At 40.3% G+C, this 23,723-nt stretch overlaps 1 protein-coding gene across 1 annotated transcript in view; it reads right to left on the bottom strand.

Annotated features, from left to right (window-relative positions):
• The window catches only part of LOC131583305 (protein inscuteable homolog), a 62,356-nt gene extending 46,089 nt beyond the window's left edge, over positions 1–16,267 (bottom strand). Inside the window, 6 exon segments of the mRNA XM_058847290.1 lie at positions 7,153–7,282; positions 13,056–13,169; positions 15,353–15,365; positions 15,367–15,409; positions 15,412–15,470; positions 16,002–16,267. Of these exon segments, the coding sequence (XP_058703273.1) occupies positions 7,153–7,282; positions 13,056–13,169; positions 15,353–15,365; positions 15,367–15,409; positions 15,412–15,470; positions 16,002–16,267 (625 nt within the window).
• Positions 16,268–23,723: the final 7,456 nt, after the last annotated feature.

Genomic DNA, 23,723 nt, shown 5'->3' with positions numbered 1-23,723 from the left:
GAAGGGGTCAGCCCCCTTGGGAAGGGGCCCTAGCCACCCCAGCCAGATTGGGACCCAGAGGGCTTCCCAGGAGGGGTCAGTGCCACAGCCGAGCCTGGCCTGGCCCTGCCAGGCCACCTGGGCCAGGCAGGGGCTGGTCTCCAGTTACCTCTTCAAGGCCGGAAGCTAAGAGAGATAGTTTCCAGGCTTGTGGTTTTTAAAAGGTGGAATTCACAGCAGCACATCTAATTTCTAATTGGTGCAAAATGCTGTGAGTTCTCAGAACTAACAACTATTTGCCTGTCCTATGCACAGAAGTGGCTCCCAGCAGCTTCTCTTAAAGAAATCACTTCCGTGGGTGTTTCTTATTTCTTCCCCCAAATGTTAATCAGTGTCAAACCACCACACTTATTTTGCCTCAGAACTTCAGCCTGTTGTATCTAACATGGTCAAATTCTGCAGTGACCTAAGAAGTCTTGTTGCTCTTGCCTGGGAAGGTGCTGAAAGAGGCTACATTTACTAATTTCATGTACGTAGCTGTATAGTCAGAGGTAAAACTTGAACCACCTAATACAGAAGAAGCCAGCAGTTGAGTGCAGCTCCTGCACTCTCAGATATGATTTAATGAGTCTTGCAGGGACTTTGACAGAAATGTAATTTGCTGGACACAGCATATTTTTCTCTGCCAATTAATCAAACAGCCTTTCTCAGAAGAAGTGTCCAGTAAATTAAAGAGCTGCAAGTGTAGAAGGTTACATTATCTAATTGTACCACAAACTCAGCTACTGAAACAGATATGCGTGGTTATCTAAAAGGCTGTGTGAGAAGCAGCCACAATATGTTGTCCCTCCTGATATTCCTTAAGTATGACTTACATTTCTTTCTCATTGCTCTTCATTTTCTTGTGACTTCTACAATTATCCACTGACAACAGTGTAGTACAGCTCCCAGCCCCAGCTACCTATGCCACCAGCTTTCAGTGTGCTGTGCTCTGTGTGTTAAAAGTTCCCAGAATTCATCTTTAAAAGGTTATCCTTGTCTCTCAAAATTCCAAATCCTTTTTATCCATACCTGCTTACTGTTAACTTCACTCAAAACTGCTTACTTGTAACCTCACAAGTATGGTTTCAAAGCCTGGTTACAAACATCCATGGAAGATGAGGCAAAAGAGTGTTTCAGGATGAGAATAAGTGAATTATGCAGACCAGAAGAGTTGCTTCTCCAACCAAAGGGCTGTAAAAGCAATGCATCACTTGTACCCTATCCACCTAAATAATTTCACATTTTCAACACACAAGCCAGTGCCGTGTGGTTTTGAGCATGCGGAAAGTAAGTTTCCGGGCTCTTCCCAAACATGAATCTCCACAAGTTTCTCCTGTAAACAAGCACTGCTTTAGGGAACATAAAATAATGGTATTCCTTTTTATAGAAAACAGAATGTGTTTGCCAACGTGGCCCCCCTGAAAAATTCAGAAAGGGCTGTAACACTGCACGTTACCTGTTCTTGTGGGAAAGAGATAAGAGAAGGGCTCCTTGACAACTTGACACCATCCAATGGCTTCTAAGAATCCTGTATTTTGTTATTACCCAGTTTTATCCTGTCTCAGAAAACAGATTAACGTGAAATTTGACTCTCAATATCTTAAAACTAAACTTTGAAAACTATGACCATTTTGAAAATATTTTTTTTAAAATCTTAATTATTTGAGTTCTTGAACTCAACTCAATTTAGAAAAAAATAGCCATGCAATTTTTGTCATCTTTGAGACCACCTAATTCTTGTTCTTCAAGTAATAAAGTAGGCCATGATAATTTTTCAGCTAAGAAGCAAATAAACACTAACACAAAGCCCTTCTCTGAGGGGTAATAAGGGCTAAAAGGCTGAGGCAGAGATATGCACTTTCTGAAGTTTTCTCATTCTTGTAAGTCCAGTAAATAAGCCACTGTTTTCCACAATAAAAGTCAACATTTCCCTGTTTCTCAGAAAACTTGCACTTCCTAAAAGAAGCAAGCAACCTGCAGACATGCATTTAAATGTAGCAACCTAAGGGTTTCTCTTACCTAAACTGGCAGTCTCACCTTTTCTAGAAGAGTATTATTAATTATATCCCTTGACATATTGCAAATGGAAAAACGAAATATGAAGGCAGCTATATAGTTAATTCAAATCAGGAAAATTTTCCATCTCTTGCATTGTACAAAGTTACTTCCACTGTACACTAGATACTATGAAAATTAAATCATTCATAATTGTGGAGCATTCCCATGCTGTGACAATGAAGTCCATGGGCCACCAACTAACATTTACATTCAGCCTTGAATTAGTGACTTTACCTTCATACCATCCAAGCTCTCATAATCAAAGCCCACTCCATAATTCATAGAATAGTTTGGGTTGGAAGGGATCTTAAAGATCATCTGTCGCTCTATTGGGCACTGAAAGAAGAACGATACAGACTCTCTTGTGGAGTCGAACTGGAGAATTTCTCGCTGGTTTATTACCTCAGGTCTTTTTTATAGACCGATACGTGAAAAGTACAGAAAACTCTTATTGATTAGTAAACTAACACATCACTATCATTGGTCAGTGGGGTTCACCACCCCTCAACCTTCTCTTGCAGGGAAACAAGAAACAGACAAACAGCACCTGCAAGACTGTTTTCTATCTCTGAGGATTGTTTTAATTCCTCCTTATGAATTCCCAGGCCACTTTCCCAGGCAAGACTGAGAAAGCTATGTGGCCTGCAATTTCCACAGGCACCGTGCTCCCTGCTTCATAGTTAGCATCCATAATCATCTACTTCCAATCCCCCTGCCATAGGCAGGAACATCTTCAATTAGATGAGGCTGCTCATTGCCTCATCCAATCTGGCCTTGCAGGGATTGGACCTCCACAGCTTCTCTTGGAAATTGTTCTGGTGCTCTACCACTCTCACAGTGAGGAATTTCTTCCTAATACAGAGTTCCCATTTCTGTCTCACCATGCGGTCACATGGACTTCAGTGGTTTCAGTAGCTGAGACTTCACCTGAGACAAAGTTACTCCATGATTTTAACTGAGGTTAATGTTTGAAACTCAAAGTTCAGAGTAGTTAGAGCTGAATTAAGTAATCCACACACATTCACCTCAAAAATTGTAGTAGGAGGTTCTGTAACATACATTTTACTTCATTCCCCAGAAAAGGTTGTTTTTTTCAGCTGTACATGGACTGACTGCATTACCATAACGCAGAAATTATTACTATGTATAAGAATATGTTTTTTCAAAACTCAGACTGGGTTCACAATGAGTAATAGATTTTTAGGTCACTCATGTTTTAGTAGTCTTTGAAAAATTCATATAGTTTCCCAGCCACAAATAATCTACACTTCATACTTTCTTTACCCCTCTTCTTCTGGAGGTAATTTGATTCAGTGTGCTTTAAATGAAAGATTTAAAGTAATTTGCAATCTATTCCTGGGCAATTTTCTTTAAAGCACGGTGATAAAAGCTGTGTCATTAAAAAGGTTTTTCTCATGAAAGTAATAGTTGTTGTCACTAGTGTCTCTGGATTATCTCCTCTATTCCAGGTGTCTTGCTTTCTGGAGTAATTTAAACAATGTAAGTAACCATACTCAGCACACTGTTAACATTTAGGCAGCTGGATGTTTGTAGAGTCATCCTGGTTTTGTGGCAGTTGACCCTTTTGTGGTGTGACCCTTGATCTAGGTCCCACCTAAGCTGCATTTTTTAATGTGATAACATGTACAGTAAAAAAATGCAGTACATCGCACTGTTTTCTATTTGCTTCAGAACCAGCTCTGAAGTTCTTTTATTGTAGCAGGATGTTTATTGCCACAGAAGCCTCAGTGGAAAACCACATAACTGAGCTTCAGTAGGGCAAAAATTGGAAAGCCATGCCTTTTAGTACCACCACCACCAACAACAACAACTTTTGTACAGACAGCCCTGAGGCAGAGAAACTGCCACAGTTTTTAGACTTTATGGAGGCTGCATGTTACCAAATGTATGAGACACTTTGTTCAGACAACTCTGCAAAACAAGGACCTAACGTACGCTCAGAGGAGTACGGCCTGAAGAATTGCTTTAGAGAAAAATAAAATCTATTCAAACACAAACCCCATTTCCAGGCAAGGTTGCTCCATGTTGAAGACCGTATATGTTATATTTTGTTTGTGTCTTCATAATGAAAGCATTATTTGAAGTACAGCTATTCCTAATGCAATTTTCAGAATATACATCACCAAGATCACAATTTTTACTTTTTCTGAACCTTCAGTGTCACTAAATACGCACAATCTATCCCAATTCTGTGCCTCCAACACTTCTTGCTACTTTAAGGTGAATTAAGTTTGCAAAAAACATTCATGAAGGTTGAGATATTCTTCTCTCCAGAACCCTCAAAAAAATCTCAAGAACTATTCTCCCACTACCCCACTGTATTTCTGTCCTAAACCTTAGAACAGGACACACCACCAGGTCTGTCTGCATGTGCAGCACTATCATTGCTCTTCAGTTTCAGTCATGCTCAGCTCTCACAAACTCCTTTCAGTTCAGACTTTAGGGATTTTATCTACTTTCTCTATTCACAAATATCTGTATTACTTACTGTATCTGTATAAACTCTGGAATGCCCAGAACAAGAGTAACCAACTTTTCTGGTGCAGTGAGCTTCCCCCTAAAAATGCTTGAGTGCCACAAAACACAGATGACAAAATTCTCTTGGATACAGGGACAAACATCTATAGGAATAATATGTTCTGGCTGCTTTTCTAGGGTCTCACCACTCCACTCTGAAGTAGGACTGGTCAGGAAGCACAGACCAAATAATGATCTCAAAACTGCTGGTGTCACCATGGATTACAAAATTAAAGTGTATCAAACAACCAGACACACACAAGCAGCTTGAAGAACCAAAATTGCCACTTGCTGAGCACAGTATACAGAGAACATCTACTTATGCAGTCCTCAGGCACACGAGGCTATTTTTTCGCCATTTTTCTACTTTAATTACCTAATTTGTCACTCTTGAGTTCCTGCAGCTCTGCACTTCAATGTACAATAAAGAATACCAGTACTTGCAAGTGAAATAATTGTTCCAAACTCACATTTTAACCAACTGATTTTACATCATTGTATACAGACCCAACTAGATTCACATAAAAGAGGAAGAGCTAATCATTGCAACAACTACCTGATCACTGCAATTATAGCAAAGATCAGCTTGTTTATTAAGCTGATAAAAAAGGTGATAATGGTTTTTTCCACTGTGATATATATGTGTGGGTGGGACGAACAAGAATTGTTCTTTTAAAAAAATTGAATGAAAAGCTTTTTATTAAAATAGACAATCTTCTCCCTCTTTAGAACTGAGCACTGAATTGGCAAGATCAAAGAGCATTGGATAAATGAACAATATTCCTGGTATTTAATAGTAATTAAGCACTGCAATTACTGCAGAAAGTGTACCACCCCCTTTTAGTTCACCTCTCAGATAAGTGTTTCATAAGAAATTATAGCTCTTGCTGCTCTCTTATAAGGGGTCTTTTAAACACTGCAACGGCTGTGCAATCTAATTGAAAAATCGGGGGGGGGGGTGGCGGGGGGAAGAAGCAGTCATAGATTTTTTTTTTTTTTTTTTTTTAAATCTTGATTTGCCTAATCTGAATTGCTTGGTAGCCAAGGTTGGGGTTTTTTAAATGAAGTTTCTGTCATTAAAAACTCAGTTCAAATTGCACTGATATTTTAATGCACTAGGTGGCATGACACTCATATTGAAGAAATAAAATGATTCACCAGCACATAGATACTTCATGGGATAAAAGAAGCCATCTTTTCTGCCAGATATGAAGTCCTATGATAACTTTTGTAACTGTAGGATTGCTAATACTTTTAACTCTCTCTTGTGTTCTTTGGAAGAGTACTTCAAATTGTGAAAGAAAATATTCGTATTTGAAGATGCTGATTTAAGAATTGAAATCCCTTGAAGGCAGAGATTTCATTTAAAAATCCTTTAAACCCTGCTCCAATCCTGATTGTGATCAAGTTTACCCTGAACAATTTTACTTGTGGCCAACATTAAAGCAGATCAAAAAATGTGAGCTTGAGATTGTTGGCTTTTTCTGGGACTCCTGTTCTCTCAGCTTTGATATAGGACACACTAAACACTTGTTGACACTGCCGGGAATTGGACAGGGTGACTTGAATCAATCTTTTTTATTTCCTAAATCTATTAACTCCACCATTATACTGGACATAATGAAAGGTCCTTTTAGACTGATTCTGGTGTCAGTCTGAACTGGCATTATGTCAAAAAAAAATTAAGTCATCTTCATTTATTGTAAACTCAGAGACTTGATTTTTGCTGCAGGTGTTCTGTCACAGTTTGCTTGAATTCAGGGCAGTAAATTACAAGACACGTCAATGTAAAGAGGCAGTGAAATAATTTATCATTAACTTGAAGAGGCCATTCTTCAGCTGAGGAAGATGACCATTTTATGAAATACAAAGGATGAGATCATGATTTAGTGACCAGAAGTGTTTTGTTTTTTTTTTCCAAAACATAGCAATACATAGTGAATGTGCAAAAGGAAAGGAGCCTAAGAAGCTGATATAATTTTATCTGGATAATGTTTTGATGTTGGCCATCACAGTTAAAAGTGGCTGTTATGAAAGCTGCTACTGATTAGCAGACACTTTTTTTGATTGACTAATGTCTGTTTATGTCCCACTTCTTTCTGTGCAACTACAACTCTCACAAGCTGCAACACTGCCACAAGAAGGAGCCCTATCAGACCATGAGGAAATGATTTAAAGGAGTATAAAGCCTTCTGTCTTTTAAGGACAAAATTTGAAACAGTGGAGTTTCTAAACACTTTAGAGAGTCCAGAAAATATATTGCCTCTAGTTTGTTCTCCTTTTTTGATCAAGTCACTAACACGTTTACCTGTTTTACAAAATTATCCCCACTTACAAAGCTTATTTGTGCAAGTATAATACAATAATGATATTGCTGGGACTAATTTTTTGAAGACTGAAGATGTGTTCAGCATAGAAAAGGTGAGCATAGTATGGAACACAGTATCAAACACCACCAAATCATGAATTTCTGGAAGACATTAATGACAGGGCTTCTCTATTTTGTGACATGGTCAGTAAGGAATCCTGAAGTGCCTCCCTTTTCCAGCTCATGTATCCCTTCCTCTACACAACAAATTGAAGCCAGTGTTCTCAGGGTCTGGGGATAAAGGCGCCTGAAACAATCCTGGCTACAGATCTTAAGGAGAGCAACACCACCTCCTTCCTGCAGGGGGAAAACAGCAATCAGGAAAGTAGTACTAGAGGTTTCCCTAGTACTTAATCAAGATTGGGATGGGAAACATTCCTGTTGCTGCTGAAGATGAATAGGTCACACGAACACAGCTCGAGGTGTGGTGAAAGGAAGAGAGAGCTTTATTTCTTCTCCCAGGATTTATAGGTCTCTGACCACAGCCAGGGATTGGATGGTCAGGATAACACTTTCCCAACCGCACTGGCCATGAGAGATGTCCATCACAAGACATGTATCAGAAAGAATGTACACATATCTATGTTTACAGTTGCTGTCCTGGGAAAGTACTTAGAAATCTATGTCAGCAAGCTCAGAAGCTGAGTTTTCAGGGCGACAGATTCCTTTAGTAGTTTATCCAAAAAAGCTATCTTAACTACACCAACAAAGAGAACATTAAACTCACACAAAGAACTCAAGTGGATTAATGCTTGTATATTGAGAGCTCCGCCAGCTATTCACCACTCTTCACAGAAGTAATCGTGAACACCGTTTATTTCTATCTTTAGCACACCGTTTATAGGGTTTTACAGAGTCTGCAGGCAGAACAAGCTACTATTGGCTAACACACACAGGTTTACATTTTTTCTCCTACACACAAGGATATTGTTTTGCTTTACTCTCTCTTCTGCATGAAGATTTCAAGGACTTTAGCCTTTAATATCACGACTTATTTCAAAGGCTGGTTTGTGCATGCAGGCCTTTACTAATATATAAAATATGTCAACACTTGTACACTAAGTGATGAAAAAGTAATACAACCTCAGTAGGAGCTGTGCTTAAGTGATTGACTTCTACCAGTTACAAACTGCATTTAAATTAAACCTGACATTCATGCAAAAATTACAAAGAACCATCAATAGCTGGCAATTAGAGTGAGATTTAACAGATCCTTCAGCCATGTTATCTGTATAAATATATATAAAATATATAAAATGTATAAAATAGATTTTTGTTACCATATATTTCCAGTTCTTCTACATTTCTGAGCTCCACACAAAATTAACTTAAAGTTATGAACAGGAAGGTCATATGTTTGAAGAGGTACTGAAAATAAGGTGGAAAGAGGTGTCAAATTCTAAACAGCTACAATCCAAATCTTCATCTTCTAATAAGTAAAATTTGCATTCCTAAAAGTTTTTCTTCAAATACTATAGTGGCAAAGACTTGAATACCTATTAGAGTAGCTATCCTTAATTAATTTCCAACACAGCTTGTAAACATATGTTTTATTAAATTTCATCTAACAAAGTAAATATATAAATAAATACCAACAATGTTGCACTTGGTGTGATTGCATTTTTTCAATTATTTTTCATTTCAAAATTTTTTGCAACCAAGTAGACTACATATGCCTTTTATGATGTAGAACCAGACAGATGATGAAGATGAATGATATCAAGATATTGATGATAGATGAAAGATCTCAGACAAAAGTGTTCAAATTACAGCATTGGTTAAAAATAGTTGAAATCATGGAGCAAGTGAAAAGCATACCCTTTTTTTAAGTGTGTTTCAGTAGATGCTGTTTAAAAATATTTTTAGATTCACAGAAATATTCTATTTATTTCTCAACCATTATTTGAAAGCTCCACAGGTTATACTGACTTGAAATCTCTGGGCTACAATTCAGACTTTACTCACTTTCAGAATTCTATCTTTTTGTACTAGTTCTGCTTGAATACAGTAGAAGATAATAGACAAAGCAAAACCTTCTGTTCAGTCTAACAAAAAAATTGTACTATGACCTATAAAATTAGACAAAATTAACTCTTCAACATATTTTCCAGATCGAAGTTTTAGACATGTTTTTGCACAAGTATATGGAATTTCTGTGGCATCAGTTAAAACTATAGGCTCACTGAAGATTGTTAAGAGTAAAACCTATTTCTGGAATTGTAAGAAGGGTTTATTATTATTTATTATTATTTATTATTAGGGTAAATTATGTTATTTTATACCTAGTACTGCTATATATAGCCTAATGCAGAAAGATATTTCTGAGCCTTTAAATTAAAAAAGAGGCAGTACACTAACAAAAAAGTTTAAGTCATATTTTTCCTTCTGCAAAAGGATACTGCTATTTCACCCAAGCACTAATTAAATTATCTATCAAAAATATAGGAAAAAGCTGTTGCACTGTCATTCCCAAGAAAAAGTAACTTTTTTGTTTGTTTTTTCTTAAAAAAAAATTACATTATTAATTTGAATTTTCCCATGGTTCAGTTGAATCAGGAGTGATCTGATCCTCTGCTTTAGCCATAATAAGTAGAAGTTTGTAGACAAATCTAATAATGCTCAAGTGATGTTGGCACATTTGCTTCAAGCCTTTTCTATGCCAAAGGGATGCCCTGATTTTGCCTCTGATGGACAGGAAGTGATTTATCACTGCATTTGTCAGGTGGAGATCTGTACTCTTTATTTTGGGCCCCATGTGCCATTACTGAGCTGTAAAATATTGACCATGAGTAATGAACCAAGAGATCTGTAAGTGAAATATTGGGCAGGTAGAAAATACCAAGCCTGATTCCATGGCTTGTCAAAACCACTGCCCTTACTGGGGTCAGAGCATTTCTCAGAATTTATTCACCTTTTTCAAGATTCATCCCCTGTATCTTTTGCAATGATGCCAAACCATTCCATCTGATGGGGACATACATAAATTGGTCAAGTAGGTAAACACTCAGAGGAAGAAAGGGACACTTGCTTTATTACTTGACAACCCACTTCTCTCCTGTATTGGATTAACAGGAATTCAGTTTTGTGGAATGCTGTTCATAAGGGCTAGGTTTAGGTAATGAAATCACCTGAAATACAATTACCATAACTACGTGGATTGGGTGATTAAAGAGGGGAAGCAAAAAGGCATCTAATTCTAAAGTGGAATATTTTGCAGTTTCAGCCTGAAATAACACAAAGTGCAGTAAATTCTCATCAAAACTTTGACAACATTTATAATTATCTTGACAGGTTATCTCCAAAGAAATCTTCATCATAAATACTTGCTAGAAAAGAAACTGGCATATAAAGAAGGTAAGGCAAGGTCCATTAGAAGCTTCTTGGAGCAAGTGATCTGCTGTACAGCCATAAGGAATTCCAGTAGTCAAGTATTCTCCAAGGGGGCTATTATGAGGTATGAATATCTTCATTTTTGTTCCTTTCTCTTTTAAAAGCCTATTATCATGGCATTCCTTTCAATACAGTTGGTATTGGACTCTATCATTAGTAAAATTATTTTTTTTAAAAAATACTATTTTCTTTATCACTTTATGACCTATTTACCGTAACTCGTAAACAGATTTTTACCAATTCTTCTGGGTGTTACAAATCCAAATCTATTTATAACCCATTTGATCCAACTAATGCTAATTTTCTTATCTTGTCCATGCTTCTACTCATTTTTGTTAGAGACCTTAGGTTTTATGTCTCTGATAGCTAGTGAGAACTACTGTTGTCTGCCAGGGTGAGTCAGCAACATGATTTTTTCACAGCAGATCACAAAGTTACATGGTAAAATAATTGTCAAAGAGTGCCTATAGGTGGAATAAAATTGTGGGTGATGCTCCTGCATAGAGGGGAGTGTTTGATAGCCTTTTTTAATTTCTGTAAAATATTAGCAGGGGATGGGGGAAAAGGAGAAGACTGAATCCCTTACCAAAATGTAAAATGAGAGACTGGCTCCTGTAATATTGTAGCGTTACAGCACTATCTTGTTTTGGTGGGTTTTTTTTTGCATGACCAAGATTGATGTGCTTTAGAGTTGTAACTTTAAGCTTGGGACAGGAAAATACCTAACAGCAGTGTTCCACAAGATCACAATTTGCCACGGGGAGTAAGACTTCAAGGTTACATGGACAAATTTGTTGAATTTCGCTTTCACGGTAAACAAATAATCAGGCTAGTTTTTATCAAACATACTATGACAGCTATCTAGGGAACTATGGATTCTATAAAAGATTTTGAAATCTTTGCATGACTTCAGTCCTTTTCCACCCTTATAATTAATGACTGAGAACAATTTTTAATTTTTTTGTTTATTTTTTGCTTTGAAATCATCTGGAATTTTTTACTGTCATAGCTAACTAAAGCCAGTGCCCATCTCCTTTCTACTTCAGAGATTGTGAAACCTGTCTCAAATGAAACTTGAATTACATCACGAGCAGCATTTCATGTGTTATCTGCTCAAAAACTGGAAATGTCACAAAGTCTGCAAACAAGAAATAAAAACATTTTATTCATATTGGGACCTTTTGAAAAGATGCAAGTTAACCTTCAAAGCAAGCAAGGCTCAGTGCTGTTAAGTTTCTCTGTCTGAAGAGAGCTCTTTACCCATTTGGAATTCTGGTCTGTTACAGTTCCTCTGCCCCCCTGGTCACTGATGCACAAAACTGAGGCAGTACAGAAGGTGAAGGATAATAGTCTGGACAAATACATTTCCCAGTGCACGAGGCACGCAGAGGCACAGGACAGGTGATGCAATCACTGCTGTAAATTGGCAGCCAAAGACCACTTAGGGTTCTTTGCATAAGGGGATGCATTTCCTCAGTTGTAAACCTGTGACATGCCCAGGTTTTAGCAATATATTAGCTTAGTGATTTATGAAAGGTCAGACTTCACTACTGCTAAATTAAACTGTTATGGAAGTTGTAAAATGATGAAAGGCCCAAGACCAATTTTCATTAATTTGTTAATTCTGCACTTCCTCAACATTTTATCATTGTTTTTGGGTACCACTGAGTGGAGCTCAAATACCAATTTAGGGAAAAAAAGAAACGTCTCAGGCTGTTGGAAGAATCCACTACAGGTTTCTCAGTCTGGCTCATTCTCAGCCTTCAGAACAGAGGAGCACCTTTTATGGTGTAAATATCCATCTAAAGGCACACAGAAGTAATTAAATGCTGCTGTCTAACCCTGCCTCTGAGCAGGACAAGGAACTGGCACAGCACTTCACAAGCAGTAGCTGGGGAAGGGAGGTTTTCATCTTTTTGCATGCACTGTGGTTGTGATCATCCTATTTTCAACAAGACACCATGTCCCACCTTTCTCACTTTTTCAAGATCCAAACTCTGCAGGGATTTCCAGTATCGTGGATCTTGACAGAATGACTCATTTATACCAAAAGTTAGCACCAACTACTCAGTAAATGAGAACACACACTGACAGAAGTAACTGCAGTGATGGGTCTTCTGCAAAAGGATAATACTGAATGCAAAGTATTTCTAAATTTGTATCTTTAATAATATCTCTACCCCTCCCCCCCCCCCCCCCCCATAAACACAGCTGAAGAGGTCTTGCTGTTTCTTTGAACAGTCAATCACAGTCATGGCCTATTGTAAAGTTTCTCTCAATTTACTCGGCTAGTATTTAAAAGGAAAGACATTAAAAAAGTTCCCAAAATTATGGAGCGACAGTATTTCAGATAGCACAAAGACAACTGCAACTGAAGCAATGCTGAGAAGCCTGTTGGAACTGACCACACTCCTGAAGCTGCTTGAGCAGGTATTGTGCTTAATTAAATTAAATTAATTAATGTGCTTGATTAATTAAATTAAAGGTTGGGGGGCTGTGATCCTCTTTAGAAAAAAACCTCTACCAAGATAGTTGTGGTGGTAAACTCTGTAGAGTAAGACTTGCAAAAGCACCACAAGAAGAGAAAAAAGTAGTTTCTCTGAGTAAATTTTGTTGCTCTTAAGTGAAATGAGTTTCTTGTACTGCTCGTTTGCTTTGGATTACTCCATACATCTCTTACCTTGGCTATGATGCAGCAGAGGTGAGCACCTTCCTGGGCAAGGCTGAATAAACTGCTGATGGCCAACTCAGTGATGTACAGACTGCCCAAGAGCTCTATCTGCCTCAGCAGGTTCTGGGGGATACAGGGAAAAAAGCCTGGAGGAGTCAGACTGACAACACACATTTATTATTGCATTTGAGTAGATGTAACCATGGATCATGATATTTAAAAATAAATATTAACAGGGCAAGACAATGGGTACATGTGTGAGGACATTTGGTATGGAACTCTCCAGCTATTTAGTAAATTCTTATTGCATTTGGTCTGGGATTGAACCAGAATTTTCAGATGGCAACTAATTTAGTTAGTGTAGAAACTGAATCTCATAGTGATACAAGATTTCCACCCTATTTATAAGGAATATTGCTACACCATTTCTTACACTACCTTCTAAGGTTCTGGGTTCAACACTACTCTCAGTCAAGACATCACTGACATACATTCTTATAAAGAAATATAGTTTATTTCTCCAATGCATGAGAGAGATTAAATATCTTTTAATGTTTGTAAAAAATTATCTTGCTTTGCATTTGTGTCGTAGCTTTAGAGACACACAGCTGTAAAAAGAACATGAAGTCTATTTCATTTAATGTTTTTGAAACAAGACATAGACTAGAATAACTAATTCTATTTCCTAGGAGGAGGAAGGTAAGCATTTTTGTATTTAATCCAACATTGAAAGAAATGCAAGGAAGTATCCCACATATTACATTATTATTTATACAAAATTAAATTACCTTGCCTTTAAGAGGTTCTGTTCTTCCACCTTTAGCATTAGAAAAATGCTCCATAAAAGACATAGCTTAAGAGCTGACAATTTGATATGAACCTATCATTAATTAAATCCTGATACACTGATTAGAAATAAAGCTCTTTACACAATTTAAGCTGAAATCTCTCACACAGACACTTAATCTGCTTCAGAGCAGCAAACTACTCCCAGACAATGTGGTTTTATGGCAGATGTGGGCACATAGCCTGAGTGGCTCAGAAAACTGTTCATAAAATTGTTTTTATTAATGAGTTCTAGTCCAAGTCCTTCAGCCACAGAAATGCACACAAGATGATGTGGCATCAATAATTCCACTCCCTTAAAAGAAAAAGGGAGCAGGACTTCAGGTGTGTCAGTAGGTGCCAAGATGCCCAAAGGCAGAAATATCAGCAGTGAAGAACTGCTCTTCAGACTGAAAAGAATAAACATCTTAATAATGGTAACCTGCTCAATGAATTTGAAATATGCAAAGTTATTTACACACTTCAACTCATTCATTTCATGTAGTTCTCATAAATTCCAACCAAAGAGCATTAGGAAGTAGCTTGTTAGACTGTAATTCTACAAATATATTTGGAATATTCTCAGTTCCTAGTAATAACCCTTTAAAACTAGAAAGGATGTTTTTGAAACCACCACAACTTTTTTTTTGCTATCTTAACACATCAGGGCATGTTAGAGTTTAACCAATAGCATGCATTAATTTTGTTTTGGCACTGTAATAAATACTTTTTAACTATGTGTGTTCACTAACCTTCTCCTTTCCTCTTTTTCTGATGCAACAACACAAAATTTCAGCATAACTTCACCTCTAAAACATGGACAAATTATTTGAGAATAATTACATTTGAGGTTTTTATATGTGAGAAAGAGTAGAGAATGCAAAGAGGGAGGGAGGGAGGAAGGAAGAGAGGTCAGTCAAGATAGGGTGACTGACTTGCAAGTTGCTATTATTTCAATAATGATCTAATGGAAAAAAATGAATGCATTTGCAGCCTCAGAGTAATTACTTAGTGTATTTCACAGAATCAGAATCACAGAATGAGTAAGGCTGGAAGGGGCAACCAGAGGTCATCATTTACATGCCTTGCAAGAAAGAGACATCAGGAAAAATAAGTAACATAGTGAGCCAAAAGATCATTTTGTTTGGGATTTGAGCTTATTGGAGAATTTGAGAGTATGAACACCTAAATCTCATTGCAGCATATTTGAGGTATTGATCATAAGCTTGTTGAAAACTGAGAGATGTAATTCTAATCCTTCTCTTAATCACAGAATTATAGAATGGCTTGGGTTGGAAGGGGCCTCTAAAATCATCTAGTTGCCATCATTCTGCCATGAGCAGGGACACCTCCCACTAGATTAGGTTTCTCAGAAGCCACATCCAACCCAGCCTTGGACAGCCTTAATGGATAGTTGCCCTCAAGATTCAATAATTTTGGAAGACCTTTTTGGTTTGGGGTTTTTATTACTATAAGCTAACCTGTGCCTCGTGTTAAAACCACCTCTATCAACTGGCCAAAATACTGGGCAATGGTCTTGTTTCATTAACATAAAATTTCATGGAGTTCAGTATCTTTTCATCTTCAGTCTGTAAGCATCTGAAAAGAAAGAGATGGGAAAGGTGTCGTAATGCATTTAGAAAAAATGGCATGACCCAAAGAATGTACCCCCAAAAATGCAGAATTGTAAGCTTCTTTCCCTTATCTCTTTCTCCCCAGTTCCCCTTATTAGTTGTGTGAAAGTAACCCACCCTCTTCCCCCGCCTTCAAAAAGAGGTGTTTATCAACACTTCTTCCTCTTTCCCTCCTGCTCTTCTTCTCCGTGGGACCCCAAGAATAAAGCTGCACTTCCATCTCAGCAAAGGGAAAGGGCCTCATTTTTAAGTTCTTCTGTTCTATGCTATACTATCTCCCCTGTTTTCCTGGCTGCAACTGGGTGGACAGTGGTAACAGAGAAACAGGGGACATAGAAATAATAGCAGTTGGCACCCATCTGTGGGCTGGAAACACACGTCTGTGTTTTGCAAGCCTGGACACGTCAACTACCTTGAAAAGCTAAAATGCAAATATAGCCTACAAGGGAGTCTTCTCAAGCCCAGAGAGAGTTGGTTTCACAAAGAACAGTTTTACTGGTCAACAATGTAAAAGTGGTAAGTCACACCTGCCAACGGGGAGCGTGAAACCAGGGTGGAGTGGGTTTCAGACATGGCCTGCACAGCAGTGTGCACGAGCTGAGCCAGGATCAACTGGGCACTGGTCCGAGCCAGCAGCTGTGAGAAACAGAGGGGTGTCCCTGCGGGAGGCGGCAGGGCTGGCGCAGAGGCCGTGGGGCCAGCGTGGCAGCGCGGGTGCCGGTGGAAGCAGTGGGGGGTAGCCCCGGACCGTAGGAGCAGCATCCGTGAAGTGGAGAACAAGCGGCATTGTTCTGCCCCTCCACGGCTTCAACCATGAGGTTTTAGCAGCCCAGCAAAGTAACTGTGGCTGAGCTTAACAGTTTGTATCTTACCCCAGGGTGGAGGTGGGGTGGGGAAGCAAGCTGAGAAAAAAAAGCCTACCGCTGCTTGCTTAGTTGCTTTTGCAGTAAAACAAGATAAAAACAAATTGTGCTAACACACTGTTAATAGCAGAAATGAGGTCCAAACTGTCTATACCCCAATCAAATTTAGAATCCAAATTGCAAGAATTTTTAAGCACTATAAATGTTAAAATTTCTAGAAAAAAGTTAAAACGCTTCATCTCATGGCTATCTCATAACATTCCACAGCTTGCTTTGTCAGAAGTAAATTCTATCTCTGCATGGCATAAAATTGGCAATTTTTTGAAACTTAAAATAGAGAACAGAGACAAAAATGCTTCAAAATATCTTCCGGTTTTTCTTATAATTCGAAAATAATTAATTAACAGAGAAAAAGACATAAAATAACAGCCACTGCAGTTTCCATCAGTTTCTCCTACTTCTTCCCTTAAACCCTTTGCTCCTGACCTGAAAAAGATACATGGAACAGATCCAGAAACTCAGGAAATGCATGGTAATAATGGAATTCCTGGATCCATGTGTCTCATTCAGCCCCTCATCTCTGATAGTGTTGTGCTAGCCATCAGAGACCTTCCCTTGCACCCCCATATCCCTATTAAAACCTCTTACCACCATGTAGCTGCGACCCAAGATGGAGCTGGCCACGTGCCAGATAGCCATGTGGTGAAACCTCCCTCGTATCTCCTTCCCCCTTCCCATGACTCTTTCCACCCGCTTCTCTCTGCCCAGTTCCCCTACTCCTCCCATAACCCCTCTCCTCCCTCACACATTTCCCTTCCTCCTACCATACCCTGCTCAGGCATGACATCACCTTGCAACGCTGCCTCCAAATGTTGCAATCCTGTTCCCCACGCCCCTGCCCCCTGTCCCCATGGGGATGCGGGGAGTGAGAGGAGTGGCCCTGCCCCCTGCTCCTGTGAGGGGGGCAAGAGAAGGGGTGTCCTGGCCCTGCTCCCCGGGGAGCGGAGATGTGTCCCTGCCCAGCCCCTGTGGGGGTGTGGGTGGGACACTCCTCCCATCCAGGGGTGAGGCAGGGCCCCTTGGGCCTGCTGGGGGTGGGGATGAGTCCCCTCATCAATCTGGTGGTGAAGCAGGGCCCCCAGGGTCTGGTGAGGGTGGGGCTGGACAGGGAAACCCCGGAGATGCAGTCTCTGGGGAAGATAAGGATATGCTTTGAGCTGCACCTGTGATATTTACTGGTAAAAAAAGAGCTAATAGACAATATCAGCATTTCTCTTACTATGATATCTGAGAAAGATGCAAAATACAATGTGAATTTGGCAAAAATAGCAAAATATTAAAAAGAATGATTAAAGCTACTTCAAAATATCAGGAGTTAGTTCCTGCTGACCTCAAAGACTTCTTCAGGTGCCTCCTAACCCCCAGTGAGTTTGATTTTTGGGAAAGCTCAAGGAAAAGGTCATTAAAAAACCTCCTGGAAGAACTCAAACAAAGCATGCAGGATGCAAAAGATGCAGAAAATAATGAAATTACCTTTGAGGATCTATGTGGGGAAGGAAGGTGGGAAAAGCCTGAAGACCAGGCGCAGGTTCTAACAAAACCTATTTTAGATAAGATCTGTGATGTAGCAGGAAAAACTTACAATAAATTTCCAACATTTGAAACCCAAGACAGTTATGTTAATATTAAACAGTTTCCATCAGGAAGTTTTTTGCAGTTCGTTGGCTGGCTTAGAGGACATATCCAGCTACAGGTAGAAGGATCAGTAGCACAAGCAGAACTGATTAAAGAAATGGCTCAAAGAAATGCCAACGAGGCCTGCCGCAAAGTGATTTTAAATCTGCCCATCCATCCTCCACCCACCATAGCAGATATGATCTAGGCCTGCGCAAAAAAAGCAGATCTGTACAGTGCACAAGACAAGAAACCAGGACCAACAAACCCAAGGACTATAGCAGCAGCAATACCAGGAACGAACAGGCCACAGATGTCACCAGAACAGCTGCAGCACATCATCTGCTTCCAGTGCAAAAAGCCGGACATTTCACAAGGAATTGTCCTCAAAACCAGCAACAAGGGAAACACCAGAAAGAAGCTGTAGCCAATCAAAAAAAAAAACTAAAAACAAAGTACTTTTCTGTCAAGCGCCGAGACACAAAAATGACAGACCTGAAACAGGAAAAAGACTCTTTTTTAATAAAAAGGAGAGAAAAGGGGGAGCTGGGTGGGGAACTACAGAAACATAGCTGTGGGGAACACATGCCTAATAAGGTCTGGCAACCGCAAAAGCGATTCAGACTTGTAACTGCTTAAGCTTTTCATTTCAGATCTGACCATTGGACAGTCATTGGGGTGGACCTGCAGGAAAATTCACAAGACCTGGCAGGACTGATAGTAGGTATTTTGTTATTGGAGACACAGCACACACACCCCTAGAAATTGAAATAGCTCCCATGACAATTAAGGGAGAACTGACATACCTCATTCTCTTGGCAAGATGTCCTCAACCACCCTTCTATGTGGCCAAAGGGCAGATAATAGCCCAAGTGATCCCTGTTCCAACAGAAGTCCCAGTACATGACAAAGTACCAGGAGTCTACTGGGCAGAAGTGGTTGGTGAGGACAAACCTATTATAGGGTGCAACCTGACACATAAATCAGAACATCTCCATGTAGAAGGGTTGATTGACACTGGGGCAGATGTGACTATTATACCTGAAAAGGTGTGGCCTTCACATTGGGAACTGCAACCCGTGGCAGGCAAAATACAGGGTGTAGGAGGAGTGAAACTAGGAAAAATCTCTAAGAGCATTGTTCAGATAGAAGGCCTGGATGGAAGATTGGCCAGTGTCCATCCGTTTGTCACTGATTATAAGTGCCCCCTCTGGGGAAGAGACACCATGTCCCAGTGGGGAGTTAAACTAACAATTCCTGAGACTCCCAAGAATTTTTAGAAGGGGCCACTGTAGAGCTTCCTACCCGAAAGTTAACATGGCTGGATGACAATCCAGTGTGGGTGAATCAGTGGCCTCTCAGTAAACAGAAACTCAGGGCTATAGAAAAATTAGTAGAAGAAGAATTGGCCAAGGGACACATAGTAGAAACAAACAGCCCTTGGAATTCCTGGTATTTGTAATAAAAGAGCCAGGGAAAGATAAGGGGCGCCTCCTTCAGGATTTGAGAGAAATAAACAAAAAAATAGAGGACATGGGGTCTCTCCAACCCGGAATGCCATCCCTGACAATGCTCCCACAAAATTGGCAATTGGAAGTGATAGACATTAAAGACTGTTTTTTCGAAATTCCCCTGCACCCAGAAGATGCACCATGGTTTGCCTTTTCCATTCCCACAGTCAACCGGGAAGCACCAATGAAATGATACCATTAGAGAGTACTACCTCAGGGGATAAAACCCAGTCCTTTCATCTGCCAGTGGTATATGGGGTCATTATTGTCCCCTGTTCCTGCTGAAAAAAGATGCCATCATCTTGCACTACATGGCTGACGTGTTAGTGTGCTGTCCCAATAACAACATGCTGCAAGACACACTTGACCTAGTGGTTAAAGTTTTAACCTCTGCTGGGTTCCAATTGCAGGAAGACAAAGTTCAAAAGATGCCACCTTGGAAATACCTGGGCCTGGAGATCACTGCATGGACTGTTGTTTTGCAAAAATTAGAAATCATGAGTAATCCTAAAACCCTAGCAGATCTCCATTCCCTGTGCGGGTCCTTGAACTGAGTCAGACCCTGGCTAAGTCTCACTAATGAGGACTTAGATCCCCTGCTCAATTTATTGAAAGGGGAGAGAGAGCTGCTGTTTCCCAGGGAGCTGACTCCAGAAGCAAAAACTGTGATTGAAAAAGCACAAAGGGCCTTGACAGAAAGACAGGCACATGGCTTCAAACCTGAGCTGCCTTTCAAATTTATTGTCCTGGGGAAACTATCACACCTACATGGGTTGATATTCCAGTGGGCCGAGGGGCAGAGAGATGCACTCTTAATCATAGAGTGGGTCTTCCTCTCTCATCAAAGACCCCAAAGCCATCACCAAGCCAAAAGAGCTGATGGCTCAGCTGATCCAAGAAGCCAGGGTAAGGCTGCGGGAACTGGCAGGTTGTAACTTTATGTGTATTCACCTTCCAGTCAGACTCTGGAGAAGGCAAACACTCCCCTGAGAAACTGACCAAAGAGATGTTTGAGCACCTGCTGCAGAGCAATGCTAACCTTCAGTTAGCTCTGGACAGCTACAGTGGGAAAATATCGGTCCATGCACCATCACACAACTTGTTTTGTGAGGAATTCCACCTCATTCCTTGTGAGAAAAGGAGCTGTAGGTCACTCAAAGCTCTTACAGTGTTCACTGATACATCTGAAATATCTCATAAGTTGCTGATGACTTGGAGAGATCCTCAGACTCAGCTTTGGGAAGCTGTTGTTGAGTTTGTAGAAGGATCACCCCAGATAGCTGAACTGGCTGCAGCTGTAAGAGCCTTTGAAAAGTTTTCAGAACTGATTAATTTGGTTACTGATTTAGCCTACGTAGCGGGAGTGGTGTCCAGAGTAGAGCAGGCAGTTTTCAAGGACATTGAGAACTAACATCTCTTCAGCTTGCTCTCAAAACTGATTTATTTAGTTTCAACTCGAGAGAATCCTTTCTTTGTGATGCACATAATATTTCACACCCCGTTACCAGGTGAAATCGCTGAGGGAAACCGGAAAGCTGATTCCCTTGCTGCCCCAGCTGAAAAAGTACGTCTCCCAGATGTGTTTCAACAGGCAAAAATTAGTCACCAGCAACACCATCAAAATGTGCCTGGACTGATCCGTCAGTTCCAGCTGACATGGGGTCAGGTTAAAGCCACTGTGCCATGTGTCCCAGTTGCCAACTCCAGGCTGTGCCATCACTGGGTGTCGGGGTTAACTCCCGAGGCCTTGAGAGCTGTGAAGTGTGGCAGACAGACATCACCCACATTCCCAGTTTTGGTTGCTTCAAGTATGTACATCTGAGCATTGACCCATACTCAGGGGCAGTGTATGCCTCTGCTTATGCAAGAGAAAAAGCTATACATGCCAAACAACACATGGTACAAGCCTTTTCAGTGCTGGGGATCCCTAGGGAGATTAAAACCAATAATGGCCCAGCATATAAATCCAAGGAGTTCCTGGAATTTGTCCAGCAGTGGGGAGTGGAACACAAAACCCCCGAGGCCTTGGGAGCTGTGAAGTGTGACAGACAGACATCACACACATTCCCAATTTTGGTCGCCTCAAGTATGCCCACATGAGCATTGACACATACTCAGGTGCAGTTTATGCCTCTGCCCATGCTGGGGAAAAGGCTGTGCATGCCAAACAACACCTGGTGTAGACCTTTTCAGTGCTGGGGATCCCTAGGGAAATTAAAACTGGTAACAGCCCAGCATATAGATCCAAGGAGTTCCTGGAGTTTGTCCAGCAGTGGGGGGAGGAACATAAGACTGTCATCCCCCACTCCCCCACAGGTCAAGCTGTCATTGAGCATACCTACCAGACTCTCAAACAAGTCCTGTGGCTTTCCTCAGTGAACAGTAGATGGTGGCTAGCAATCTGGGACTCTGATTTCTGCTGACATGTGGGGCTCCACCTGGCTGGGATTGGCACCATCTCCTTCTGGAGAAGCTGTCATTTCTACATCCACTTTTGGCAGAGTAACTTCTAGCTTGAGCTCCACTGACGTGGTCTCGCCAGCCTTGGCACACTCCTGAGTTCTTAAAAGTTCCGAGACTGAGCTACACTGCCCCCCCGTGAGCCCCTTCACTGGCCAAACGTACCCAACCCCAAAGAAAGCACCCAGACAGCTGATTTTCCCCATGATTGCTTTTTTCCACAACAAATCTCCTGTCTTTCCATTCTTCTGCTGCAAGGCAGCAGCGAGATCTGGAGGTGCCTGTATCTATCATCTCTAGCCCATAGAACAAGCTTTCCAAGGTCCATATCCTTGACTGCTTCACTTTGTTTAATGATAATGTTTAGAAGCAGTATTCCTGCTGATGCAAATTCACCCATGCTAGCACCCCTGCAGATGGGGGAAGGGGAGCGACCCCTCCTCCTGCGTGCCGATGTGCACTCGCCCTTGGTCTTTGCCCCAGCTCCTCCGCCCTGGTTTTCCCCAGCTAGGCTCGCTTCCACGTCCACCCACATGCGAACCCGCCACCCGCTACTGACCCACTTCCGCGTCTCTCTGTGTGCAGATCCACTCAATCGGCCTGGCCCATTTCCATGTCTTCCCGCATGCGGGCCCACCGAATCCCCTCTGCCCACAAAGGGGTCCCTGGTTTGAGCGCCAGATATTGAAAAACCACTCAGAATATTCACAGAGTCATAACAGAAGTATGGCGAATGTCATTTATTTCTATCTTTAGCACACTTTTATAGGGTCTGACAGGGTATGCAGGCTTAGCAAGTTACTATTGGTTAATACATATTGTTTACATTCTTTCCCCAGTACACAAGGCTATTGTTTTTTCTTTATTCTCACTGCTTCAGGAGAGTTTCAAGGACACTAGCTTTAATATTGTCGCTTATGCCAAAGGCTGGCTTGTGCAGACAGGCTTTTAATAAAATATCATGCTTTTACTTTGTTAAAATGTTTTTCTACATTAGATTTTGGCAATTGTTTGCTACGTTGTAGTCCCTTTGCAATCAGGACCTGAACAGGCCTGCTTCTAACCAAGGATGCCACTCCTACACTGCCTTTATCGCAAATTCTCTTTAATCTCTTCCACTCTGAATTTTCCCATAAGCTGTTCCTATTTTAGTTAAAATTTGAATTCTCTAATTTTCTTAACTCATTCCCCCCTTTCTCTAGAGGGTTAGTAAATTCTTTTACTAATACACAAATTTCTCAATTATTTCAAATTATTTACCTGGTAATTTTAATAATTCAAATAATTAATAATTCAAATTTCAAATTATTTACCTAATTCATACAGCGAGTATTTCTTTAAGCTCTGCTATATGCTCTTGACAATAAAGTCAAGGTCATCTCTCATCATAACATCATCTAATTTCAGATGAGTGTTACAACAGACAAAATTAGACTTATGCCAACTAAAAGAAACAAAATCATAATTGGGTGGATTAAAGCATTAAGTATGTCTGCTGCTTTTGCTAATTATCCAAAAAGTGTATTTTACCAGTGGTAAGATGTGCTTCTTTTAACCTTTTAAAGACTCTCCATATGGTTGCTGTGTCATGGTGTATTGTAATCAAAGGGGTTCTTTCTGTATTTTTAAAGTCAAATTTATTGCTACAGACACAGGCGATATTTCCTGGACAATGGTCAAATTCGCCTTTATATACTGACATCATATGAC

Source organism: Poecile atricapillus, chromosome 1 (genome assembly GCF_030490865.1).
Source record: "Poecile atricapillus isolate bPoeAtr1 chromosome 1, bPoeAtr1.hap1, whole genome shotgun sequence".
Lineage (NCBI taxonomy): Eukaryota > Metazoa > Chordata > Aves > Passeriformes > Paridae > Poecile > Poecile atricapillus.
Note: the sequence above shows the minus strand (reverse complement) of the source record. Positions and strands in the feature narration are given on the sequence as shown.